The sequence below is a fragment of the Budorcas taxicolor genome, chromosome 6, assembly GCF_023091745.1.
Source record: "Budorcas taxicolor isolate Tak-1 chromosome 6, Takin1.1, whole genome shotgun sequence".
Taxonomy (NCBI): Eukaryota; Metazoa; Chordata; class Mammalia; order Artiodactyla; family Bovidae; genus Budorcas; species Budorcas taxicolor.
This window is the reverse complement of record NC_068915.1, coordinates 83,629,606-83,657,447: the sequence shown is the minus strand read 5'-3', so window position 1 is coordinate 83,657,447 and position 27,842 is coordinate 83,629,606. Positions and strand designations below refer to the sequence as shown.

The window sequence follows — 27,842 nt, the reverse complement described above, 5'->3', positions numbered from 1 at the left end:
TGAGCAGAGCAAAAAAAGAAAGATATGAATAATTGCCATGGGCTAAGTGAGAAATTAGAAAATGTATAATTTTGAGACAATACTTAGGATCAACTTAATGTTAATTCCAATAATGTATTCCACCAAATGAGTCTAGAGAAAAGGCAGTTTAGCTGCTTGGATGCGATTGTAGAATAGCTGGGAGTAGGATTTTAATAAGGGTTGGAATTTTGCCAGGCAAATATATTGGAAGGAGAGAGAGACAGAGAGTATTAATAAAGGTGGAGCATGAAATATACACAGGGTAAATAGGAAAGTCTGAAATACTAAATATTTTTTTCAGTTCATCATACCCCTTTTTGTATGCACTCTAAAAAAAAAAAGCCACAAAACCCTTAACAGTAACAATAAACTGTAAACTCTTAACAATAAACAGAACCCTTCTGTTCCCCTTACCCTTTAACTATACTGGAAAATGTGGAGTAATGACTGCCTCCATGCAAAATTCAAGTCGGAAATGGTTTTGCAGTCTTCCACTCTGCATTTTTATTTCAGAGAAAAGGAAACTTGTAGGTAGTTCATTTTGTACAAGTAAATGGACTTTCTGAATGAGATATTTATGACTTGTAGTCACAAAAGTACAGAAAGGATAAATAAAATTCCATTATAAACATTCCTAGCCCATGTTTTAATGCACAAAACTGCTAGACAGCCACCAAGGAAATATGCATCAATAACTGCAGGTCTTTACTGCTCTTCAGTGTTTCCTAACTTGAATTGCTTCTTTCTATATTGACGTTTAGGGGTAATATATTATCCTGAGCAAATAAGCCACAATTTTAACAGGACTAATTAGCTTAAAACTCCCTGAAGCACCTTCCCCAAAGCTTCAGGGTCTGGCACTCCTAGATAACAGATGGCCACAGACAAAAATACCAACTGCACATTCTGGCAAATAAAAATTACTGCTTCCTTGACTCCTTTTGAATTATGGGTCTGCAGCCCCAACAGGCTCCTCCATCCCTGGGATTTTCCAGGCAATAGTCCTGGAGTGGATTGCCATTTCCTTCTCCAGGGGATCTTCCCAACCCAGGGATCAAACCCAGGTCTCCTGCATTGTAGAGAGACGCTTTACCATCTGAGCCACCAGGGAAGTCCCCAAATACTTATAATAATACTTAGTATGTAAAATGTGAGTTGGATGTGTTTTTTGAAAAAAGAAGTATTTTAGTAATGATGTAGCTGGTTTCTTGGTTTGAGAATATCAGATTACCAACATCTGCTGGATCATCGAAAAAGCAAGACAGTTCCAGAAAAACATCTACTTTTGTTTTATTGACTACGCCAAAGCCTTTGACTGTGTGGATCACAACAAACTGTGGAAAAATCTTAGAGAGATGGGAATACTAGGCCACTTGACCTGCCTCCTGAGAAACGTATGCAGGTCAAGAAGCAACAGTTAAAACTAGACATGGAACAACAGACTGGTTCCAAATCGGGAAAGGGGTATGTAAAGGCTGTATATTGTCACCCTGCTTATTTAACTTATATGCAGAGTACATCATGAGAAACCTGGGCTGGATGAAGGACAAGCTGGAATCAAGATTGCCAGGAGAAATATCATAACCTCAGATATGCAGATGATACCATCCTTACGGTGGAAAGTGAAGAACTAAAGAGCCACTTGATGAAAGAGAAGAGTGAAAAAGTTGGCTTAAAGCTCAACATTCAGAAAAGTAAGATCATGGCATCTGGTCCCAACACTTCATGGCAAGTAGATGGGGAAACAGTGGAAACAATGACAAAAGTTTATTTGGGGGGGCTCCAAAATCACTGCAGATGGTGACTGCAGCCATGAAATTAAAAGACGCTTGCTTCTTGGAAGAAAAGTTGTGGCCAACCGAGACAGCATATTAAAAAGCAGAGACATTACTTTTCCAACAGAGGTCCGTCTAGTCAAGGCTATGGTTTTTCCAGTACTCGTGTATGAATGTGAGAGTTGGACTATAAAGAAAGCTGAGCGCCAAAGACTTGAAGCTTTTGAACTGTGGTATTGGAGAAGACTCTTGAGAGTCCTTTGGACTGCAGGACGATCCAACCTGTCAATCCTAAAGGAAATCAGTCCTGAATATTCATTGGAAGGACTGATGCTGAAACTCCAATACTTTGGCCACCTGATGCGAAGAACTGACTGATTGGAAAGACCCTGATGCTGGGAAAGATCGAAGGCAGGAGGAGAAGGGGATGACAGAGGTTGAGATGGTTGGATGGCATCACAAACTTGATGGACATGAGTTTGAGTAGGCCTCAGGGAGGCCTGGCGTGCTGCATTCCATGGGATCATAAAGAGTCAGACAAGATTGAGTTACTGAACTGAACTGATCGGAACTTCTCTGACCTTGTGTTTAATAAGTAATTTCTTAAATTACTTTTATGTGCTGTCCTAAGCATGCAGCTGTAAGAAGGAACACATGTTCTTTGAGATAGAACTTCATGTCAGCATTCAATAAATATTTTACATGCCCATATTATATGATTTGTGGATTTCTTCAATTTCTTTGAGACACAAAAGAACTTTACACTAGTTAGAGGTACATAATTTGTTTTGAAGTTGATTTTTCAGAATTGCAAGCTATTGATTAATATTAACTATATTTTAGTGTGGAATTTTAAAAGAAATTTGTATGAATTCAGATCTTGTCAAGTATTCAGTAAGTATTTTTAACTTAGGCAGGTTTATTTTAGATATATTGAGATTCTCTCAGATAAAAACTCCTGTTCTCATAGAGTTTATGTCAGTGTGAGGTAGTAGATAATAAATATGTAAATAGTAATATTTACCAGTATAAGGTATAAAATACTTTGGACCATAATGGTTAATAATCTAATTAAACTAGATAGAATGCTTCCTCTTTATGACTTGTTTGATAAAAGCAGATATGTTAATTAAGCTTATGTGTAAGAGGTGATATCATTAATGAATACGTATACATATATTTAAAGGTTGTTCAAACAGATGAAACTGCAAGGAAACCGGACCATGTTCCTGTGAGCAGTGAAGATGAGAGGAATGCTATTTTCCAACTAGAAAAGGCTATTTCATCTAATGAAGCTACCACAAGTAAGGGAAAATCCTTATAAAACTATTTTGAGCTAAAAATATTTTATTTTCACTAAGCTCTACACTCAGAGGTGAGGTGAGGTGAGGTGAAGTTGCTCAGTCATGTCCGACTCTTTGCAACCCCGTGGACTGTAACCTACTAGGCTTCTCCATCCATGGGATTCTCCAGGCAAGAATACTGGAGTGGATTGCCATTTTCTTCTCCAGGGGATCTTCCCGACCCAGGGATCGAACCTGGGTCTCCCGTATTGGAGGCAGACGCTTTAACAGGTTGTGAAATTAAATCAGTAATAATAATGATATTACTTGATTTCATGATCATATGAAAGTCACTGTTCATCTTGAACTATAATTAAACTCCCCAGTTTTCTCCACCATTTCCTTATCCTTAAAGGCTGATACGTAAGTCTGCTTTGTTTTTGTTGTTCTGATTCTTTAAATCCTTGAGATTCTGTTATGTCATTGCTTTATAACTTACTGCTAGCATAATGAATGAAAAATGGAGTCCTTGTGGAGACTAACCCTGTGTGTGTGCTTGCATGCTTAGTTGCTCAGTCATGTCCAACTCTTTGCAGTTCCATGGACTGCAGCCTACCATCCTCCTCTGTCCATGGGGATTCTCCAGGCAAAAATACTGGAGTGGGTTGCCATGCCCTCCTGCAGCGGATGTCCTAACCCAGGGATCGGACCCAGCTCTCTTGCAATGCAGGCAGATGCTTTACCAGCTGAGATACCAGAGAAGCCGGACTAAACCTGAGACCCAGTTAAATCACTTTAGGATAAAAAAATTATAGACAGATTTCTTCTTGGCTTCCATAATTATACACAGGTAATATAAATCAGGTAAAATAAATGTACACATTACTAAATGAGCTTAAATATGGAAAACTGAATTTTGATTACTGAAAAACAGATCTGTACTAGCTTATGTTTTGAGACCTCCTCAGCATCCTTTAACTACATAAATCAGCAGTTTCCAAACTTTGGGGATTTTACATAAAGACCAGTAAAATTCAAGAAAAAAGCCTAACTTAGCCAACTATTTAGGGCATCCCTGATGGGCTCAGACAGTAAAAGAATCTCCCTGCAATGCGGGAGACCCAGGTTCAATCCCTGTGTTGGGAAGTTACCCTGGAGAAGAGAATGGCAACCCACTTCAGTGTTCTTGTCTAAAGAATCCCATGGACAGAGTCTGCAAGCTACAGTTCATGGGGTCGCAAAGAGTCGGACACAACTGTGTGATTTACAGCCAACTATTTATTTTGCAACTAAACAGTTGATATCCTAAGTTAATAATTAGAATTCTAGAAAAAACTTATTACCATTTCTTACTTCATCACAGATCAAGCTACACCTGTCTGCAAAATGATTTGGGGAACCACAAATTAGTCTAAAAAACTTCCCCCAAAATACTTGTTTTTATTTGACCAGTTGACTCTATTCTTAGTTATCAGAGGTAAAATATTTCAGAGTATTACTTAGGGAATCGGGTTTTGAACAGTACCCAGTGTTGACTTTTTTATTGTAAACTGCTTAATAGTAAATGTACATGGCTTTTTTTTTTTCACTTTATTTATTTATTTTTTGGAGGCTAATTACTATACAATATTGTATTGGTTTCATCATACATTGACATGAATCTGCTACAACTTTATTTTTACATTTTTTAGAAAAGTTTTTTAATATCAAAATTTCTCTAATTTAGTGGTATTAAAGCCATCATTTTCATGTCCTTCAATAATTTAAGTTCTCTGACTTTTCTTTCTTTTTTCTTTTTTTCTTTTTTGGTATTTTTCAGTTACTTACAAAGCTAAACAAAAGAAAAGATTCTTCAACAGTAGTGAGCCCACATTGCTTTTTACCTAGTAAAGCCTTTATTACTTACTAGCAAACTTTGTTTTTCTGGTTATCATCAGGTGACCTTCAGATGGCAGTGCTTTCATTTGAAAAAGATGATGATCATAATGGACACATAGATTTCATCACAGCTGCATCAAATCTTCGTGCCAAAATGTATAGTATTGAACCCGCTGACCGTTTGAAAACAAAGCGCATAGCAGGTAGAATTATACCTGCTATAGCAACATCTACTGCTGCAGTTTCTGGCTTGGTGAGATTATCATTATTCTGTGAAAATGTTGCTATATCATTGCTTCTTTCCTGTCTTCCCTATTATACTACCCAGAGATCTTAGAGAAGGAAGGATACTTACTGACCTTATAATTTAAAATTATAAGGTATTTCTGAAAATACAGTAATCTTGTATTTTGAACTTTTACAGATAATGCAAACATTTTAAAATAAGCTCCATTGAGTTAGAGTATAATTTTTCTTATAAGCAGTAATCCTCTTAATCATCATTGTATCCTCCATACAATCCATGTGCTTTATTTCTCTTGAATAAAATGAACTATCCTAGACTTTGCACTTTGATAATATTAGATTTTAGTTCTTTGCCTTAAAAAAATGCTGTTCTCAATAGTGATTTGGATTTCTTTCGATTTAGTCTTTCCTTAACAACTCCTTAACAATTTAGAATCTTTAGGACCACGCTAGTTATTATACTATACTGTAGTGTTCCTCGTAGAAGCTATGTAGTTATTGTTCCTATTATTATATGATTTCAGACAGCTGTATTTCTTGAGTGCTGCTGGTGTCTGCTTTCAAAGTAGGAAGATTACATGGTCAGATTAATTAGACTTACAGAAATCTTTATTGCTCTAGTCTAATAACTACTTTTATACTCTACACAGAATTGCTTGAGAAGAATTCAGGAAAATTATATAAGTGCAATTAAAGCCATAGTTAGTTTTAGGCTATTTATATAATCAGATCACCTTCTTTTACCTAGGTTGCATTGGAGATGATCAAAATAGCTGGTGACTATCCATTTGAAGCTTACAAAAATTGTTTCCTTAACTTAGCCATTCCAATCATAGTGTTTACAGAGACATCTGAAGTAAGAAAAACTGAAATCAGGTATGCATGAAGGTCTGCTTCTCTTGCATAATGAGAATGAAATAGTTTTTTTAAAAGGGAAAAATAATAGCTTTATCTCTCCTTTTCCTCTCTACATATTCGTATGTTTTCTATCACTTCAAGACAAGGTCATAACCCCATCTTCATGTAGCATTTTTTTCCTTTTCTTTTTTTAATTATATAGACTTGCAACATTAATTTACTTTCAGGTGTTCAACACAATGATTCGACACCTGTATATGTTGTGAAATGATTACCACAATAAGTTCAGTCACCATCCATTATCAAACATAGTTACAGAATTTTTATTATCATGAGAAAGAATATTTAGGATTTACTCACCCAGCAATTTTCAAATATGCAATATAATATTATTTATTATCTATAGTCACTGTGCTGCACATTATATATATCCATGACTTACCTTACAACCAGAAGTTTGTACCTTTTGATTCCCTTTATGCATTTCATTCATCCTCACCACCTGCCTCTGTTTCTGTGAGCTTGTCGGTTTTTTGGTTTTTTTTTCTAGTTAGTTGATTGAGTTTTCTGGGGAAGAGAGATGGTTTGTTTGTTTTAAATTCCACATATAAGGTGGTAAGGTATCCGTCTTTCTCTGTCAGACTTATTTAGTATAATGTCTTCAAGGTCCATCTCTGTTGTTGCAAATGGCAGGATTTCATTCTTTTTACGGCTTGAATAATACTTCACTGTATATGACACCACAATTTTTTATCCATTCCTCCAAAATGGACACTTAGATTGATTCCATGTCTTAGCTATTGTATAAACAATGCTTCAGTGAACATGGGAGTACAGATACCTTTTCAAGTTAGTGTTGGCATCTTCTTTGGATAAATACCCAGAAGTGGTATTTCAATTTTTGTTGTTTTTGAAGAACCTAAATACTGCATTCCGTAGTGGCTGTATCATTTTACATTCCCTCTAGAAATGTACAAGAGGTTGAATTGCTTCACATCCTTGCCAGCATTTATTACCTTTTGTATTTTTGATGATAACCATCCTAACAGGTGTGTGATGATACCTCAATGTGGCTTTGATTTGTATTTCTCTGATAGTAATATGAGCGTCTTTTTATTTACCTATTGGCCATCTGTATGTTTGCTCTGGAAAATTGTTCAGGTCATTTGCCCATTTTGTTATTGGATTGTATGCATTTTTTTTTTTTGCTGTTGAGTTGTCTGAGTTTGCTATATATTTTGTGTATTAAATCCTTATCAGATACATGATTTGCAAATATTTTTTCCCATTTAGTAGGTTGCCTTTTCATTTTGTTGATTTTTTTTTTCTGTGCGGATTTTGAGTTTGATACAGTCCCGCTTGTTTATTTTTTATTTTGTTGCTTTTACTTTTGCTGTCAAATCTAAAAAATCATCACCAAAACCTAGTATCAAGGAGCTTACCACCTAAGAGGTTTCTTCTAGGAATTTTATGATTTTAGGTCTTAATTCAGATGTTCGATTCATTCTGATAATAATTTTTGTGTATGGTGAAAGATAGGAATCCAGTTTCATTCTTGTGCATCTGACATGAAGCATTGCTGACTAAACTAGCCATAGTATAGTCAGCACACTATTAATCTGCCACACTATTCAGCATTGTACTTTCTTATGGTTTCATCTACGTTTGCCTAACTCAGATGAATTAGAAGCCACCCCTAGTGTCTGACTAATGGATAATGAGAATAAGCATCTAGTTCCAAAAGCTGTATGACAAAGCAGAACAATTCCCTGGGACTTTCATTTTTTACAGTTTAAACTGGTAAGAGCAAAAAATTTGAAAATTACCATCTTGGCAAGAGTGTGAGAAAGCTTTACTCTTACACATTATTGATGAGAATATAAAATAATATAACCCATATTAAAACATACAGCACTATATTTCAAACTTGCATAAACGGTTTCACTCATTTCAGATGCTACATGTATAGGATGTTCATTCTGGCATTGTTTATCATAGCCAAAGATTAGAACAACCCAAGTGTCCAATGATAGGAGACTGAAACATTCGCACAGTGAAACTCATACAGCTATTGAGAAACCGAACTCTCTTGCTAAGACATACTGGCTTATAATGAGACATTGGAAAGATAACAAAGTACTGATAAAAATGGTTACCTGTGTAGTGTACTGGGGAAGTAAGATTTTGGAGTATTTTAAGTTATATTTTCCTTTTTTTTTACTCACACATTAATATCTAGTTAAATCACAAATAGTGGATTTCTGGGGTTTTTTTTATTATTACTCAAGGGAAGAAAATGTAAATGTTTTTGTTCTGAATATTTTTCTACAACAGAAATGGAATATCATTTACAATTTGGGACAGATGGACTATACATGGAAAAGAAGATTTCACCCTCTTGGATTTCATAAATGCAGTCAAAGTGAGACAATTATTCATTAGTTGCTTTGAGTCTGTTAGTTTTCATACATGATCTCATTGGTGTTCAGTCATGTCTGACTCTTAGAGGTTTTTATAAATACTATTTATCAGAAATTTGCTCTCTTTTTACTGGTTGTAAAACATTGTCACATACCATTTTCTATTTGGATGGAGCTTTGATTGTTTCTCTTTTCGGTATTCATTTTTAGGAGAAGTATGGAATTGAGCCAACAATGGTGGTACAGGGAGTCAAAATGCTCTATGTTCCTATAATGCCTGGTCATGCAAAAAGATTGAAGTTAACGTAAGTATCAAACATTGTATGCAAGAGATTCTCAGAAATTGAAATATAATTTGGGTGTACACTAGAAAATTAAGTATAGAGATTATTGAAGTTCAGATAAAAACACATGATTTACTCTTATCTAATGACAGAAATAAAGACAGTGAACGTACCAAGCTCCATAGGCTACCATCCAAGTGAGATTTATAGGATTACAGTATTCTTGTGAATTTGTTATAGTTCTGAGTCAGCTTTGAAACTAATGGGTTTAGAAACCTGATTTGATCAATATACTAAGTAAAAGCAGATCCACCTCTTATGTGCAAGCACTGAGGATTAGGCTGGTGAGACTGAAGTATTAAAAGAAAAAGCCAATTTATTGTCATTCATTTATTCAACACATTTTTTCGAAGAGTGCCTGCTATATCCCAGGTACTTTTGTGAGCATTAGGGATACAGCAGTGAGTGAAGCAAAGTCCCTACTCTTCTTGAGGAGGGACATGAATATCAGATGGTGGTAAGTGCTATGGAAAAATAAAGCAGAATGAAGATGTATTAAATTGCTACAGTATATTGGTATGTTGGATAATCTTGGTAATCCCTCTGCCTGTCATATTTTGATTTGATAAACTGACATTTGAGCAGAGATAAAAAGGAAGAGAGGGAGCAAAATCAGCCAGTCTTTATAGTGGTCTGCAAGGCCCTAAAGTATCTGGTTCCCACTTACTCCTCTGAGTTCCTTTCATACTTCTCTGTCCTGCTCACAATATTCCAGTTATAAGGAACTCCTTACTTTTCCTTGAACATTCCATTCTCCAGCATAGGACCTTTGCTCTAGTTTTTCTGTTTGCTTACAACTCTTTCTGAGATGGCCATCTGACTAACTCTCACCTCTGGTCTTTGCACTTCCTAAAGAGGCCCCTCTGAACCCCATCTAATACTATATCCTGTCCACTCTCCCAGCCTAGCACTCCTAATCCCCTTTATTCTGCTCTACTTGTTCCCTTTCTCATAGCATTTGTCACTAATAGTCACTATGTTATCTCCCCCCACTAATAATATAAACTTCATTCACAAGAGCAGGAATCTGTATTTCCCATCTATATATTCATTTTTTAAAAGCATTGCTTACATTTTGGGGTTTTTTGCTATGAGGCTTTTTTTGGGGGGTGGTGTTTTTTAATAAATGATCTATATTCTTTATTATTACCAACAGAGGTAAAAATTGTTAGGTAAATCATTCATTTCCTTAATTATACGAAAGCAGATGAATTACTACATTTAAAAGTAAATTTAAACGAGATCAGATTCTTTGAATCACTCTTTCATTTTACAGACTTTACCAAATTATTTGTCCTTGCTTATTTTTCTTAGAATGCATAAACTTGTGAAACCTTCTGCTGAAAAGAAATATGTGGATCTTACTGTGTCGTTTGCTCCAGATGCTGATGGAGACGAAGATTTACCTGGACCTCCAGTAAGATACTACTTTAGTCATGACACTGATGAACAGAAGTTGTCTTAAATTTAAGACTACTTGATTTTGGAAAGAACGCACTTAATTCAGGAACTAAAAAAGTCAGCTCAAAATGCTATGGATTTCTCTCTTTGATAAAGCCTTAATTTAAGGGAACCATCAGTAAAAAAAGAAAGTACAGTGAAGAATTGTAAAGGATTTTGAAGCATAGTATATACACTCGTGTTGTGCTTCATATGTGGATGTGATCACAAGCAACTTTGAACTGGAATGCCATTTTATAATGCTTACCAAAAAATTGTGTATTAACTTCTTTGGATGAAACGAAGGAAAAATTACGTATCCAAGACTAGAAGAGATAAAACAAGAAATTGAAAGTTACAAATGTAATTATCCAAAACGTTTAATCTCATTTTATAAATTGTTGTTGTTGTTGTTTAGTATTTGAGGCCCATTTTTCTCTTCAAATAGTACCTCTCAAGATGAGGCTTTGAATTTAACATCAAGGAGGGGGATAGTAGCAGTGGATAAAGAGTAGACATTTAGAACTGTACAAACGTTACCTCTGCTCATTTTACCAGAGTTTGCTATATCACTGTCTCTCCAAAATCAGGATCTTTGTTGACAGCATCAGTGTCGTAAGTCATGATGGCAGGTGTTAACCGGAACTAAATGTTAACAATACTGTGTGAACTCTTGAGAGCCCTTTTAGAGAATCCACAAATGCGAACAGATAAATATGGATGGTCATTTGATTCATCAGTATGCCTTCTAATGTGGCTATTTTATTTATTTGGAACTCTAAATCTAACTGTCATAGTATATAAGACTAAAAGGTTTTGTAAATGGAGTGTCCTTAGAAGTAGATGAAAAGTAGAAATTAAAAAATTATCACTAGTTGAGTCTTGATTTTTTTTTTCTTCCAGCAAACAAATGGACAGAAAAACAATTTTTTTATTTTAAAGGGAAATGTATTATTTAATTCCACATTCCCAGAAAGGGAGTTGACAAAGATAAAAATTTATTTTTTTAGATCTTTATTGATAGAAACTTTCTGTTTTCTGCTAGGAGCTATTGCAGGTATTCATAGAAATGCTTTCATTAAAATAACGTAAAGTATACTCAACACTGTAAACTCAGTGAAAACAGCAAGTGTTTGTTTTACTTCCAGTGATATCATGCATCCTAAAGCAATTGGCATTTCGTAACCACAAAATGTCATTTCCTTCTAGCTGCTTTTCCTCTATTTTTCTGTTCAGACCATTAATAAATACTTTGATAAATTAAAAACTGATTCAAATCAGTATTAATCCAATTTGATATCTTTTTCTATTCCCGCCTTAACTTCCCTTTTATCCCTGTATATAGTTTAGTCAACCAGGTATATTATTTGATTCTTTTGTAAAAGCATCATCCCATTGGGAAAATATATTGGAATGGAGGTTGAGTTTGTATGATTAAAGGGTAATCTGCATTGGAGGCAAGGATAAGTGGACAGGATGAGTCTAAAGGAACTGACTACCTTTGAAATAAGCAATTAATTTTGGTTCATCATATCCTTCTCTCTCACTTCATGTATATTGCAAACACAGTGCTTAAAATTAATATTACTTAAAATTGAATTTAGGAATATCAAAGCTCTGTGGCTTGGAACATTAGAGGCTAGCACTAATAAAAGAACTTTCCTATAAGAAGTTTGTTCCACTTTTTTTGTTTTGTACTCTACGACAGCAACTGATACTTTCTCAGTAGCCATTCAATAATTCTCAACTATGATATAGTATCTTACTTACTCTATATAAATCTCTACATCTCTTCAGAAGTAAATTTAGAACAGAACCTGGCTATCAGTTCTTATTTCTGGAGATCAGTGCTTTAGCAGATATAAATATAATCAACAAAGATTAAGTTCATTTTATGATTAAATGTGAAACCATTTTGTCATTGCTTTTTTTTTCCTATGGGTAACAGTTATTTCTTCTATTCAGTTCTGCTAAACTGGAAAGCCAGCGTGAATTTAATGACAGTTTTTTTTTTTCATTGTTTTACTTCTGTACCATGAGATCACTGCTGGTGATTGAAATACTAGGTGCAAAAATTAATGATTTTATTTTGTACAGTGCCGCTGAATGGTTTTTTACTTACTAAAAATAAATCAAGAAATTTGACATTATCTTTGTAAATCCTGTTCTGCAGTTGACTCTGGAGATTCCAGTTTTACTATTCATTTTATGAGTAGTATTGCTTTGGTGTTTCCTAGTTTTCAAGTTGTGCAGTCATGGAGATACAGCACTCACTGGATGTGGAGGGACATTACTTCCAAGTGCTTTTGGCTCCTGGAAATTCTGTTAATTGAGGTGGAAGGTCTGGTAAATCCCAGACTGTTGGTCAGGGATTTCTAAAGCCCATTCACTACTTTATAGAGTTCAGAGCAGTATGTTACTAATGTATAAGTTCCTCTAAATTGTCCCAAAGGTAGAAGTTGGATATAGATGTGTATTTTTATTTTTTGTGTAATATGATACTCCCTGATGGTGCCAGTGCTAAAGCGTAAAAAAATGTCAGCAGTGTTTAGAGTTCACTAGTTTGTAATTATAAAGTGAGATCTTGAGGGGGGAGAAAAATCTTTTTACCTGATACCTTTCAGCTGCAGTGAATATTATCAGAAATTTCATTATGATTGTAAATACATAACCATTTAGTATACTTAGGTATTGCTTTAACTATTTTACTTCTAACAAATTCAAAACATAAATCAGGAAGTTGCAGTCTTGGATGTCCCAGTAAGTAACCAGTCGATAATTTGTTTTTCTTGCCATGTCTTAGCTTTCTTTATTTAAGAAATTTATATGTATTCATATATATATACATTTGTGTGTATATACATATTCAAAAGAGTACATAAGATACAAATACACAATTTTGGGAATAATTTTAAAGTAACTAGTTGTATAGCAAGCTCTCAAATCAATACAACATTGACAGCAGCCCAGAAACTCCCCTTATAGTCCCTTCCCATTCACAACCAGCTTCCCCACACATACCCTCTAGCAATTAGCACTATGCTACCTTTTGTGATAACTGTGTCTTTGTTTTTATTTATAATGTTACCTCCTATGTTTGTACCTAAACAATACTGTTTACTTTTGATGGTCTTTTCATTTTATGTAAGTAGAGTTAGTATATATTTTCCTTCAAGATGGGATTCTTCTTTCATTCAACATAGGATTCATCTATGTTGTTGCTTGTAACAACTTCTTTCATCATCATGATGTATAATTTACCTTTGCATTAATGTAACACTTTATTCATTCTGTTGACTGTGGACAGTGGGTTTTGGGGGAAGGAGGATCACAGTTGCACAGTGAACATTATTTTATGTGTCAGAGTCTCTCAGTCATGTCTGACTCTTTGTGACGCCATGGACTGTAGCCCGCCAGGCTCCTCTGTCCTTGGAATTACCCAGGCAAGAATACTGGAGTGGGTAGTCATTCCCTTCTCCAGGGTATCTTCCCAACCCAGGGTTCAAACCTAGGTCTCCTGCCTTGTAGGCAGATTCTTTACCATCTGAGCCACTAGGGAAGCCCAAGAATACTGAAATGGGTAGCCTATACCTTTGCCTAGTGCAACTAAGCTATTTATGCCTAGGAATGATCCTTGATCTTAGGATATTTAATCTTAAATTTTATGAGATTAAAACAAAACTTTTCCTGAGCATGTCATGCTTTTCCACTTTGCTCAGCTCCGGTGTTAACAGGTTTTTGTTTTGTTCTGTTTTGTTTTAATTTTGCCAATATTTTGGATGTGCAGTTATATCTCATTGAAGTTTTACTTTGCATTTCCCTAGTTGTTTGTGAAATTGAGTACATTTTTATATGTTTGCTGGCCACTCTTTCTTTTTTGTGAAGTGACTTTTAAATTCTTTTGCCCATTTTTTTGCTTGTGTTGGAAGATTTTTTCTTCTTTGATTCATTAAAGAGCATTATAAATCCTGTTCTTAGTTGGCTCAGTTCAGTTCAGTCACTCAGTCATGTCCGACTCTTTGCAACCCCATGGACTGCAGCACGCCAGGCCTCCCTGTATATCACCAACTCCCAGAGTTTACCCAAACTCATGTCCGTTGAGTCAGTGATGCCATCCAACCATTTCATCCTCTGCTGGCCCCTTCTCCTCCCACCTTCAATTTTTCCTGCCATCAAGGTCTGTTTCTGAGAGTCAGTTCTTCATATCAGATGGCCAAAGTATTGGAGTTGCAGCTTCAGCATCAGTCCTTCCAATGAAAGCTCAGGACTGATCTCCTTTAGGGTGGACTGGTTGGATCTTCTTGCAGTCCAAGGGGCTCTCAGAAGTCTTCTCCAACACCACATTTCAAAAGCATCAATTCTTCTGTGCTCAGTTTTCTTTATAGTGCAACTCTCACATCCATACATGACTACTGCAAAAACCATAGCCTTGACTAGACGGACCTTTGTTAGCAAAGTAATGTCTCTGCTTTTTAATATGCTGTGTAGGTTGGCCATAACTTTTCTTCCAAGGAGCAAGCATCTTTTAATTTCATGGCTGCAGTCATCATCTGCAGTGATTTTGGAGCCCAAAAAAATAAAGTCTGCCTCTTTCCCCAACTATTTGCCATGAAGTGATGGAACCACATGCCATAATCTTAGTTTTCTGAATGTTGAGCTTTAAGCCAACTTTTTCACTCTCCTCCTTCACTTTCATCAAGAGGCTCTTTCGTTCTTCACTTTCTGCCATAAAGGTGTGTCATCTGCATGTCTGAGGTCATTGATATTTCTCCCAGCAGTCTCAGCTTGTGCTTCATCCAGCCTGGTATTTCGCATGATGTACTCTGCATATAAGTTAAATAAGCAGGGTGACAATATACACCCTTTACGTACTTCTTTCCCTATTTGGAACCAGTCTGTTGTTCCATGTCCAGTTCTAACTGTTGCTTTCTGACCTGGATACAGATTTCTCAAAAGATAGGTCAGGTGGTCTGGTATTCCTATCTCTTAGTTGGCTATATAACTGCAAATATTTTTTTCCCACTCTGGCTTGCCTTTCCCTCTCTTATGATGTTCTTTGATATAAAGAATTTTTTAATGGTTATTTACTGAAAAGTATCCAATTTTTTGTTTAAGGCTAGAGTTTTTTGTGAATTTTTAAAAGTTGTTCTCTGAAGCCACAAAGTCAAAAGATACTCATCTGTATTATCTTCTAAAGCTTTCATTTTGACTTCCATACTTTAAGTTTTTAATGTATGAGAAATTACTTTTCTATATCCTAGGAAGTGCTTCATCACCATTTACTGAAGTCTGTTCTTTTCTGCAGTGCCACCAAAGTCATGTGTCATATCCGTATATATCTCGCTGTATTTTTTGTTCATTTTCTATCCCTGTTCTGGTATACTGTCTTCATCACTATAGCTGATATATTATTTTTGATACTTGGTGAAACAAATCTTTCTGACTTATGTTTTGTAATGCATCTTGCTTATTTTTAGCCCTTTGTATTTTTAGTTCTCAAATTTCTAATTTCAAATATGCATACCCAACACATCACAGTTTCTAATTGTCCTGCTGCAACTTTATATCTTTCATCTAACTGGACATGGAAAGCATTATTATTTAATAGTCTGTGTTTCAGTTCAGTTCAGTTCAGTCGCTCAGTCATGTCCAACTCTTTGCGACCCCATGAATTGCAGCACGCCAGGCCTCCTTGTCCATCACCAACTCCCGGAGTTCACTCAGACTCATGTCCATCAAGTCAGTCATGCCATCCAGCCATCTCATCCTCTGTCGTCCCCTTCTCCTCCTGCCCCCAATCCCTCCCAGCATCAGTCTTTTCCAGCGAGTCAGCTCTTCTCATGAAGTGGCCAAAGTACTGGAGTTTCAGCTTCAGCATCATTCCCTCCAAAGAAATCCCAGGGCTGATCTCCTTCAGTCTGTGTTTAATAATTCCTAAATATGAAGCTCTCCTTGGTGCTCTATGCTTGTTTCTGCTAATTCTCATTATCTTGTGTTTTTGTATGTGTGGTTATCTTTACATTTATGTGAAGTGAGAGTGAAGTCGCTCAGTCGTGTCCGACTCTTTGCGACCCCACGGACTGTAGCCCATCAGGCTCCTCTGTCCATGGGATTTTCCAGGCAAGAGTGCTGGAGTGGATTGCCATTTCCTTCTCCAGGGGATCTTCCCGACCCAGGAATCAAACCCGGGTCTCCCTCATTGCAGGCAGACGCTTTACCGTCTGAGCCACCAGGGCCAATATTATATTTGAAGACCTGCTTGTAGGTCTTGAACGACACAGTTTGAACTGAATGGGCCCACTTATGTGCAGATTTTTTTCACTAAATATATCTTGCTGTTGTTTAGTCGCTAAGTCATGTCTGGCTCTTTGCAACCCCATAGACTGCAGCGTGGGCTTCTCTAGTGGCTTCAATGGTAAAGAATCCACCTACAATGCAGGAGACCCTGGGTCGGGAAGATCTCCTGGAGAAGGGCATGGCAACCCACTCCATTATTCTTGCCTGAAGAATCCCATGGACAGAGGAGCCTGATGGGCTAAGTCCATAGGGTTGCACAGAGTCGGACATAACTGAAGCAACTTAGCATGCAGACTGCAGCATACCAGGCTTCCCTGTCCTTCACTGTGTCACAGAGTTTGCTCAAACTTGGATCCATTGAGTCGATGATGCTATCCAGCCAACTCATCCTCTGTTGCCCCATCTCCACCTGCCCTCAATCTTTCCCAGCATCAGTCTTTTCCAGTGAGTCGGCTCTTCGCATCAGGTGGCCAAAGTGTTGAAGCTTCAGCAGCAGTCCTTCCAATGAATATTCATGGTTGATTTCCTTTAGGATTGACTGGTTTGATTTCCTTGCTGCCCAAGGGACTCTCAAGATCTTCTCCAGCACCACAATTCAAAAGCATCAATTCTTCAGCACTCAGCCTTCTTTGTGATCCAACTCTCACATCCATACATGACTATTAGAAAAGCCATAGCTTTAACTATACAGATCTTTATTGGCAAAGTGATGTTTCTGCCTTTTAATACACTGTCTAGATTTTTAATAGCTTTTCTTCCAAGGAGCAAACGTCTTTTAATTTCATGGCTGCTGGTACTACATTCTACCTTTGAATCCTTTGAATGTTTTAGCTTTGCTCAGCTTCTCAGTGACCTTTAAAAAGTCTATGAAAGCTCCCAGGGTACAAGTGCTCACAGATGAAGAATGTTAATCCAAATCACTATCCACAGTGATTTTGTTCTCAAGAAAATAAAACTTTTTCCCCATTTCCACTTTTTCCCCATCTATTTGCCATGAAGTGATGGAACTGGGTGCTATGATCTTAGTTTTCTGAATGTTAACTTTTACGCCAGCTTTTTCACTCTCCTCTTTCACCCTCATCAAGAGGCTCTTTAGTCCCTCCACAAAATACATACTACAGTATCTTGCGATCCATGGAAATGGAACCTCAGTTATAGAGGACAGACTGTAAACTCATAGGCAGATTTTCAACTGTGCAGTGGGTTGGTGCCTAATACCCATGTTGTTCAAAGATCAACTGCAGTTTGATTCCTAACATGATAACATTCATCTTCCATAAGACTTTTCATATACTTTGGTAAGCACTTGCTGCTGCTGCTGCTAAGTCGCTTCAGTTGTGTCCGACTCTGCAACCCCATAGATGGCAGCCCACTAGGCTCCTCCGTCCCTGGGATTCTCCAGGCAAGAATATTGGAATGGGTTGCCATTTCCTTCTCCAGTGCATGAAAGTGAAAAGTGAAAGTGAAGTCGCTGAAGTCATGCCTGACTCTTAGCGACCCCATGGACTGCAGCCTACCAGGCTCCTCCATCCATGGGGTTTTCCAGGCAAGAGTACTGGAGTGGGTTGCCATTGCCTTCTCCATGGTAAGCACTTAGGCACTAGTAATTCAGGATCTTTTTGACACACTTTCAGGAACAGAGATTTTTCTGAGTCATATCCATGTGACTCAGAGCTGAGCTGACTGTACTAGTACCCTTACTTCCTGTTAATCTTTAGTTCAAAAATTCTTCAAACTTGCTATTGTGGACTGGGGTTACCAGAGCCAGAGCCCCCACCTCTTTGCTGGTACTACATTCTACCTTTGAATCCTTTGAATGGTTTAGCTTTGCTCAACTTCTCAGTGACCTTTTAAAAATCTATGAAAGCTCCCAGGGTACAAGTGCTCACAGATGAAGAATTCATTTCCTTTATGAATTTCTATTTTCTCCCAGATACTAGCCTGATAATTATTCACTGACTTAGCTTTCTGATATCCAATACTTTTTCAAATACAATTTGTCCAACTTTCCTAAATGTTTTCAAGTGAGAATGTTAATCCAAATTACTCAGCCCACTTTATTTCAAAATTTTCATTAGGGGTTGTTCCTCTTCAACTCTTAGGTTTTTTAGGAGAGTGTTTCTTTATTTCCAGCATAACGTGTGGGTAATCCAACTTGATATTCTTTGTCTTTAAAGTGGAACACTATGGGCTACTTACATTTAATACAATGACTAATTTATTTCTGATATTTTATTTTGGGGGGATTTATTTTTTGTCTGGCTTGTTCTATGGTTTTTCTCTATTGCTTTTTAAAATTTGTTTACTGTTAAAATTTCTGTGTATGCCAGGTATTATTAAACGGTTGTCTCTCAATTCTAGATATCCTTCTGTGTTCTAGAACTTTGTGAACCCTATTTGTCCTTCATCATCTTGCTTCCCTTAGGTTCCACAAATAGGGGACACTAGCAGAAGGCTGGAAAGCTGGAGAAAGGGAGAAGAGACTTTGACCATTGGCATTTGGTTCTTGGTCATCAGTTTATCACCTCAGTAATGGCTTTTCTTCCAGTAGTTGTGGTTGGTTCCCAGGCTCTACCTTTTTTCTGCTTCTCTTTAGGGTATCTCTTCTAGGTTTCCAGGTTCTAATAATCCTGTCATCTTCCCCTTAGTAGTTGTGTCCATTGCTGACATTTTCAATTCTCACAAAACCTATTTAACCAATTCCTTCCCTTAAATTCTTTCTTAATATAAATAATATGGTTTTTCTTTTCATGAATTATACATATTTTTTCTTTACTAATTTAAAAAATTTTATCTTTTAACGATTAATTCTGTATTGCAGCATGTGTATTCAGATTAAGTCTGACTAAAGTTAATCATCATATTTACATTTTGGAAGATGATAATTTCCAAAGATGGCTACAGTGATATTTGCATACTCATGTGATTTTCTCTTAGAACCTTGCATGCTCATGTGATTTTCTCTTAGAACCTTGCAACCAACCATCAAGAGACAGAATATTTTCAGTTACTTTGAAACAAGAATTTATGACTGGCTCAAGTAATACTACAGAAGGCAGCATATGTAACTGTATAACTTCCAAGGTTAGCTGGAAGGAAAACAGTCAGTAATTTTAAGCTAGGCAAAAATGTGTCAGGTATAACACAAAAAAGTGCAATCCACAGAAGCAAAAGTTGATGGGCTTCTGCTCTGCAAAAGACGATTTTAAAGGAATGAAAAACAAAATGAAATATTTGCATATCATTTATCTAACAAGGGGCTTGTATTCAGAATATGAGCAGAGCTGTCAAAACAAACAAATAACCCAATAAAAATATGGTCAAAATAATTAAGTGTATATTTTGCCAAATTAGATTACATGAATGGCAAATAGCACATGAAAAAATACTCAACATCATTAATCATTAGGGAAATGCATATTATAACCATAGAGATACCACTACAAATTTAAAGATAAGATGAAGTGCTGGCAAGGATGCAACCAGAGCTCTCAGACATTGATGGTAGAGGTGTAAAAAGGTAGGACCACCTGTGAAAAGAGTTTGACAGTTTCTTATAAAGTTAGACATACATGTATCATTTGACCCAGTAATTTCATTCCTAGATATTTTTTCAAAGTGAAATAAAGACTTACATTCACACAAAAATCTGTGTACAAATATTTATGTAGCTTAATAATTGCCCAGAATTGGAAATGACCCTAATATATTTAAGTTGGTTAATGGATGAACAAACTGGTACCTCGCTACAGTGACATTTTCCCCTGTATTTATATACTATTCTATATAAATATAGTATATAAATAAAGCAGAGTGAACTATAATACACTACACTTGCGTGAATCTAGACATTATAATGAGTGAAAGAAGTCCTAGAAGATTCTGGACTGTGGTACCATTTATATGACATTCTGGAAAAATGCTGAACTGTAGGAATGGAAAACAGATCGGTAGTTGCCAGGGACTGTGTCTGAGAAGAATTGACTAAAAAGAAAGGACATAGGGCATTTTTTGAGGTAATGGAACTTTCTATATCTTGATCGTGGTGATGATAGTCAGAATTCACAGAATTATACACCAAAAATTTAATTTTATTGCATGCAAATTAAATTTTTTAAAGGAAGAAAAATAATCCCTGTATATAAGATATATCATACTTTGGATTATTTATTCAATTCACAGTCTCCTATAATGAAAGCTCCAAGAGAGCCATACTTAATTCTCATCACTAAGAATTCCTAGCCCAAGGACATGCAGCTATCCTTCTCTCTTTAAATGCTCTGAGTTCTCACATGAGAGAATGTGGGCTAACCTTCAGGGTTAGAGACCACATGAAGAGAATGGTTCAGCCAGGCCCAGCTGACCACCAGCACCAGATGTGTGAATGAAGCCAACTTAGACCATCCAGCTCCAGTCAAGCCACCAGCTGGTTATAGTCCTACAAATGACATCAAGATGCTAGCAGAAGAACTGCCCAACTGAATCGAATCCAAGTTGCTGATGTGCAGAATTGTGAGTAAATAAAATGGTCATTGATATAATCACCATGTTTTAGGGGTGGTTTGTTATATAGCATTAGATAGCTGACACAATATCATCCATAGAGAAAAAAAAAATGTTTGGATTCCCCAGCCTCCCCCCGCTTTAAAAAATTATTTTAAAGATGTCACAGGAAATCCTTTCGTCTCTGGAGGAAAAAAAGAAGAAAAAAACACATTAATAGCACATTCCCAGAGATTTCTGCTAGGTGGTATTTTCTTATATAGAGTCCAGGTAGTGTATTATGCCATCATATCTATAATAACATGTTCTTCATTTGTGGTTATATTGCAAGATAGAGAAGGTCAAAGATTAGGGGAGAGAGCTAACGGGACCAATAATTTATAGAGGATAGAGGGATACTGGGATGGGTTTTTTAAAACCATGTGTTGTTTTAAAGTAAAAAGTCAGATTAATATGTATAAATCAAAGGGAGAATATTTCAGACTTAATAGTCAGAAAAAATGCTCTAAAATGAGAGCTAACCAAAAGTGAACTATGCTGCCTCAAAAATCAGTGAGACAGCTATCATTAGGAATTTGCAAACAAGTTGAATGGTCACATCTTAGAAATGTTTTTTGTATTGATTGCTATATAGAATGAGACACTACTGGGTAATTTTCTAAAGTTCCTTCAGACTCTGAGTTTGTTAAAACTATTTGTCATCACAAGAATCATACCCATGTTTTAAAACTTGGACTTTTAAACTTGGCTGTCTTTTTAATTAGTACTTTCCAGATGTGCCCTGATGCAGGTAACCAAACCAAGTTGTTTTGCCTCATAATCTGTAGAAACAGGAGTTTGTTTTGATAACTGAATCCAAACGAGCTATGTTTTTCTCTGCTGCTTACAGCTTGTCAAGTGATTATGTGTACCAGGAATTGTTTAAAAGGATGGAAAGAAACTGTCATATCCAGCCTGCCCTGCTTTGCCAAAAACTGGACTACAAACAGGGCCAGCCTTGTGTGAACTGTGCACTGGCGCTGGGTCCCATGCTTGGTTTAACAGTCTGCTGCCACTGCTTTGAAATTCTTAATAACTTATCAACAAGTGGCCCCACAAATTCTGTAGCCGATCCTAACTACAATCTTTATCTCTGGTTCCTTGCCACCCACTCAATCCTTGTTATCTTGCACTCTGCCTTCTGCCTTTACAGTAGAACAAGACTTCTCTCTCAAGTCATCTATGTCTAATGACCAATCCCAAGTTCCCCCTTAATAATCATTCATTTTCATCTGTCTCAAGCATCTGACACTGTTGACAGACCATACCTTTAAATTCCATTCAGTTTCCATGACTGTATGGTTTTCTTCTTATCGAACTTATTTGATAAAGCTGAGTAGAATGATGGGGTGAAGCTAGTAGTTACAATACATGCCTCAGGGTTTTTTTCTCCAGAGTAGGCCTATACTCTATCCACCAGGATATAATAGACCATAGACTTTAATCCTATAGTGTTAACAGGATTAATACTATATTATTAATACTATACTATAGTAGACTATAACCCTACCTGGTGGCTATTATAAATCATATATAGGTTTTTTGTTATTTTGTTTTCCTTTTTTTAATACAACAGTGAAGTGAAGAACATACCAAGGGTTTCATCAGCTGAATATATAAATGGTCGTAAATTTCCTCGCGTCTCCTTCACAAAATAATCAATGACACTGAAAAGATTTGGGAGTGTTACCTGTATAAAGAGAGGAAGAGAAGTCTCAGTGTTGCCTGTGTTAATGATAGAGTAAGAGAAAGCTCAAATGAAATTTAGTGGAGATTACTATGTATTTCCTATCTTCCAGGAAATCATGTCAGTTCCTCACTTCAGTGGCTTACTGAATGTTCAAGATTTTACCTATTCATGAATTTTATTTCTCCTTAACAACCATATCTTCTTCCCTATTAAGAAGTTACCCCTTTCCTGTTGTATACAGTTTGGTGGCCAGTAACTAGATACTCTGATCCTTCCCAGTTGTTGCATGAGAATGTGACTGAAGTTAGGCCCCAAAAGCTCCTCTCCTGCAATTTGAACTTGAGTAGAAGAACAAGAAAGCAGATTCCTAATCAGATGATGCTTAATACAAGTAACTGCTTCCTAGTCCCTAAAGGTTTCCTAGCCTTCTGGTCATGCTATGAGTTTTCTATATTCTCTCTCTCTCTCTCTTTTTTTTTTTTTTTTTTTTTTGCTTAAGTTAGTCTTAAGAAAATTGGTTTCTTCTGCTTGAAACTAAAGACCCGTTTGAAGCCAGAAAACTTAGTATTTTAATATCTCATTGTAACAGGGTAATTCCCACCATTGTAGCCTAACATCAGAGATACTGTTTCCCCAGCATCCTAGACTGCAGGCCACATTACTTCATTCTCATTGGCTGAAACCAGTGCAGATATCAGTTTTTCCACCTGTATAATAGGTGCTGACTCAGGGTAGTGATCAAACTTAAATTAGGTGTTGTGTGTAGAGTATTTGGTTCTGTGCCTAACATAGTACTGAATGGTGATAATACTATATGTCAGTTGGAGTAGAAGAGAACAATCCTTTCTTCACTACTTGTTACTTTTAAAAGGGGAATTTCTGAACTTCTGCATGATAGCTATTAAAGGACCAGACACAAAGATTTTTCTTTTCCCATTAGAAATAAGCATATTGGAATACTATATACTTCTAATTGGAGAATGTAAAATAGATGGTAAAAAATGTTTTTGTCTCCTTGAAACAACTGTATCGAAAAAGATTTTTAGAGAAAGAAAGAAATGGCAAGAATTGATAGAAGATGGTCTTCTACATTGCCTCTTCCACCTCCTCTTGCATCTCGCTTCTCACCCTGGATGTGTGCCACCTTTAGGGCCTCTTAACATGGCTGTTTTTCGCAGCACTGTGCTCCTAGGCAGAGAGTCTGCTTTTCCACCTTACTTTGAATTCTATAAGGTAGGTGTGTGGGAGGAAGCAGAAGAAAATCAACAACAAGGAAATAGCTACTTACAGGCTTTTCCAATTCAATAGTGTAGTTTTTCCCTATACTCATCACTTTGTAGTGCTTGATTCTTGGCAGGCTGAAAAACCAAAAGAAGTTCATCTCCATTTGAGTGCAAAACAGGGTCAAATCAAACTAAAGTGAGTATAAAATATCACCTGTACAGTAAAAATCTATGTTCCCATGATTCTAGTTTGGCCAAAAAGGGGTGGGGGGTTTATTCACCATTTCCTGTGTCTCTTTTTTAGGGTGTTATACACTAGTGTTCTGTGTGTTAAGCCGATTCAGTTGTGTCTGACTCTTTGCAACCCTATGGACTATAGCCCACGAAGCTCTGCTATCCATGGGGTTCTCCAGGCAGGAATACTGGAGTGGGTTGCCATGCCCCCTTCCAGGAGATCTTCTCGACCTAGGGATTGAACCCACACCTTTTATGTCTCCTACATTGGCAGCCAAGTTCTTACCACTAGCGCCACCTGGGAAGCCCATTTATACACTTGGATAAAGGAAACCTGGGTCATTGAGTGGATGAATGAGAAAGAATAACTGAGATGAAAAAAGGAATCAAGAGCTGAAAATCTTTCAGGCTTTTTAATGCTAGTAATTTACAAAGTAGAAAACATAAAATCCTATGTAGGCATACACATATCAAATATATATTCTCTATATTAAAAGGGATATTCAATTCATTTTTGTACTGTAGCATTAGGCACACAATAAATATTTATAAAACTGAATTTTAAAGCATTAGTAACACATATAATAGTGCTATTTGCTAGAACTAATTTCCGCTGAAAGCAGAAGTCAGTATGTTTCCCTTGATTCATATGTCAGTAGTGTCAGAACCAAGACTTCTCATCGTTAAAAAGTTAATAGCATTTATTACACCTCTATTTGCTTGAAAGACAAACTAATTCAACATCTGTCCAGTTTACAGAAGCTGCATAAGCAAAGTTATCCCTCAGATTGTTTGTCTACAGAGCCTCCCATGTTCTTTTATATCATTCCTCTCTCCATTTCCAGATCACATTCCTCTAGAACTAATCTATAATTCTATTTAAGAAACTATCCTCTCATCTACTGTAATACCCAGATCTTCTCTTAATTGAGTATCATGTTAGAAAACAGCTAACAATTGTTTCCAATGGCTTATTCTAAAGATTTACTCTAAAAACATATGATAAAACCTAACCCTCTTCCCTCCTAAGGGGGGAAAAATGTATTCCCTAGTGCTGAACCTTCAGGAGGAATCAGTCAGAGGCTGGTGAAGGAAGCTTCTCGACAGAGGAGATCCTACAAATACCATCTTTTAGGGTGTCTGACTCTGGCTTTATCTTTATCCCTACATGAAAGATCTTTTTAATCATACTTCTGAAAACCCTCACCAATTCCAGTTGCAATTCCTTTATTCCTGTGAAATAAGTGATTATTATTTCTTGGAAGACTGATAGAAATCTTGAGGGGCATGGACTTATCTAGATTCAAATTCTGGTTCAGTTGTGTGACCTCTTTGAGTCTCATTTCTTCATCTATATAATGGAAATGGTAATGCCTTTCTTCACAGTGCTGTTATGAATGTTTGAAAAATCCTTAGTACAGTGTCTGTCACAGTAAACACTCAGTAAATTATAGATGTTTTTTAAATTTTTTTACTGCTTTTTAAAATGCATTGTTTTAACTTAGTTTCTGTCAGTCTCAGCTTCTTCGCTTGTAAAACATGGAAAATACTGTCTCGGTTTTTATTGTGCTTGAAGGAAGTTTTTGTCAAACACTTAACACCCACAAATGTACCCGATAAGTTGGGATAGCAATTGTTGCTGTTAATAATAACCATCATAGCATCATCACCATCATCATTATCATCCCTGGTAAAGTTGTGGGAGGAAAAGCAGCAAAAGGTAAGAGCCTCTTGGCACTTTAAACTAGTAAGACCAAGTTCTAAGGCCAAAAATGGCTTCAGCAATACATGAACCGTGAACTCTCTGATGTTCAGGCTGGTTTTAGAAAAGGCAGAGGAACCAGATATCAAATTGCCAACATCTGCTGGATCATGGAAAAAGCAGGAGAGTTCCAGAAAAACCTATTTCTGCTTTATTGACTATGCCAAAGCCTTTGACTGTGTGGATCACAATAAACTGTGGAAAATTCTGAAAGAGATGGGAATACCAGACCACCTAACCTGCCTCTTGAGAAATCTGTATGCAGATCAAGAAGCAACAGTTAGAACAGGACATGGAACAACAGACTGGTTCCAAATAGGAAAAGGAGTACGTCAAGGCTGTATATTGTTACCCTGCTTATTTAACTTCTATGCAGAGTACATCATGAGAAACGCTGGACTGGAAGAAACACAAGCTGGAATCAAGATTGCTGGGAGAATTATCAATAACCTCAGATATGCAGATGACACCACGCTATGGCAGAAAGTGAAGAGGAACTAAAAAGTCTCTTGATGAAAGTGAAAGAGGAGAGTGAAAAAGTTGGCTTAAAACTCAACATTCAGAAAACGAAGATCATGGCATCCGGTCCCATCACTTCATGGGAAATAGATGGGGAAACAGTGGAAACAGTGTCAGACTTTATTTATTTGGGCTCCCAAATCACTGCAGATGGTGACTGCAGCCATGAAATTAAAAGACGCTTACTCCTTGGAAGAAAAGTGATGACCAACCAAGATAGCATATTCAAAAGCAGAGACATTACTTTTCCAACTAAGGTCCGTCTAGTCAAGGCTATGGTTTTTCCTGTGGTCATGTATGGATGTGAGAGTTGGACTGTGAAGAAGGCTGAGCGCCGAAGAATTGATGCTTTTGAAGTGTGGTGTTGGAGAAGACTCTTGAGAGTCCCTTGGACTGCAAGGAGATCCAACCAGTCCATTCTGAATGAGATCAACCCTGGGATTTCTTTGGAAGGAATGATGCTAAAGCTGAAACTCCAGTACTTTGGCCACCTCATGTGAAGAGTTGACTCATTGGAAAAGACTCTGATGCTGGGAGGGATTGGGGGCAGGAGGAGAAGAGGACGACAGAGGATGAGATGGCTGGATGGCATCACTGACTCGATGGACGTGAGTCTGAGTGAACTCCAGGAGATGGTGATGAACAGGGAGGCCTGGCGTGCTGCAATTCATGGGGTCGCAGAGAGTTGGACACGACTGAGCAACTGAACTGAACTGAACTGAAGTCACTTGAGTTTTTACTTATTTCAGACCTGTGCTTTGCTTGCATATTTTGTTTTTCCAAAGGAATAAAGGGATAGGAAGAAGAAAAAAACTAGATTGTTAAATTTACTCTACTGAGGTGTCCTGATTTTAACCTCATAAAAGAAGTAACTGTCTTTTAAAAAAGAATGTGTGGCCTTAAGTGTGGCTATAAAATCTTAGCTTCTGACCCCAAATTTTGCAGAGGAATGACTTTGGGGTAAACATTTTCTATTGCTTTCTTGCTAATGGCTTCCAAAAGAGTTTATACTTCTAACTTGCCATGTACTCATAACAGTTCTGAGAAACCAAAACCAAATTGTGACACTTGTAAGAATAGCTTTATGTCTTATGAATTCACACATCACTGGGCTGAGTGAAAGTGGATGATATCTTATGTCAAGAGAGGAGTCACCTCATAAGTTACCATTGAATGACTTTTGTTTCTTCCTGAGAACTTATTATCTTTCCCCCCACAGTTGGCTTATTTATAGATAGATATAATTTTACTTTCAAGTATGGCTTTGTAAACCAACTTGTCCTTTTCAGCTAGCGTTTTATCAGACACAG

General features: G+C 36.8%; 2 protein-coding genes across 2 annotated transcripts in view; one reads left to right on the top strand and one right to left on the bottom strand.

Moving 5' to 3' along the window:
- Positions 1-10,290, top strand: part of UBA6 (ubiquitin like modifier activating enzyme 6) — an 86,885-nt gene extending 76,595 nt beyond the window's left edge. Inside the window, exons 28-33 of the mRNA XM_052642161.1 lie at positions 2,983-3,100; positions 5,017-5,210; positions 5,952-6,079; positions 8,396-8,483; positions 8,692-8,786; positions 10,140-10,290. Coding sequence (XP_052498121.1) covers positions 2,983-3,100; positions 5,017-5,210; positions 5,952-6,079; positions 8,396-8,483; positions 8,692-8,786; positions 10,140-10,290 — 774 coding nt within the window. The remainder of the gene's footprint in view (positions 1-2,982; positions 3,101-5,016; positions 5,211-5,951; positions 6,080-8,395; positions 8,484-8,691; positions 8,787-10,139) is intronic.
- A 10,924-nt stretch (positions 10,291-21,214) lies between these two features.
- The window catches only part of STAP1 (signal transducing adaptor family member 1), a 30,377-nt gene continuing 23,749 nt past the window's right edge, over positions 21,215-27,842 (bottom strand). Inside the window, exons 7-9 of the mRNA XM_052642242.1 lie at positions 24,083-24,152; positions 22,698-22,794; positions 21,215-21,249 (exon numbers count right to left, since the gene is read on the bottom strand). Coding sequence (XP_052498202.1) covers positions 21,215-21,249; positions 22,698-22,794; positions 24,083-24,152 — 202 coding nt within the window. The remainder of the gene's footprint in view (positions 21,250-22,697; positions 22,795-24,082; positions 24,153-27,842) is intronic.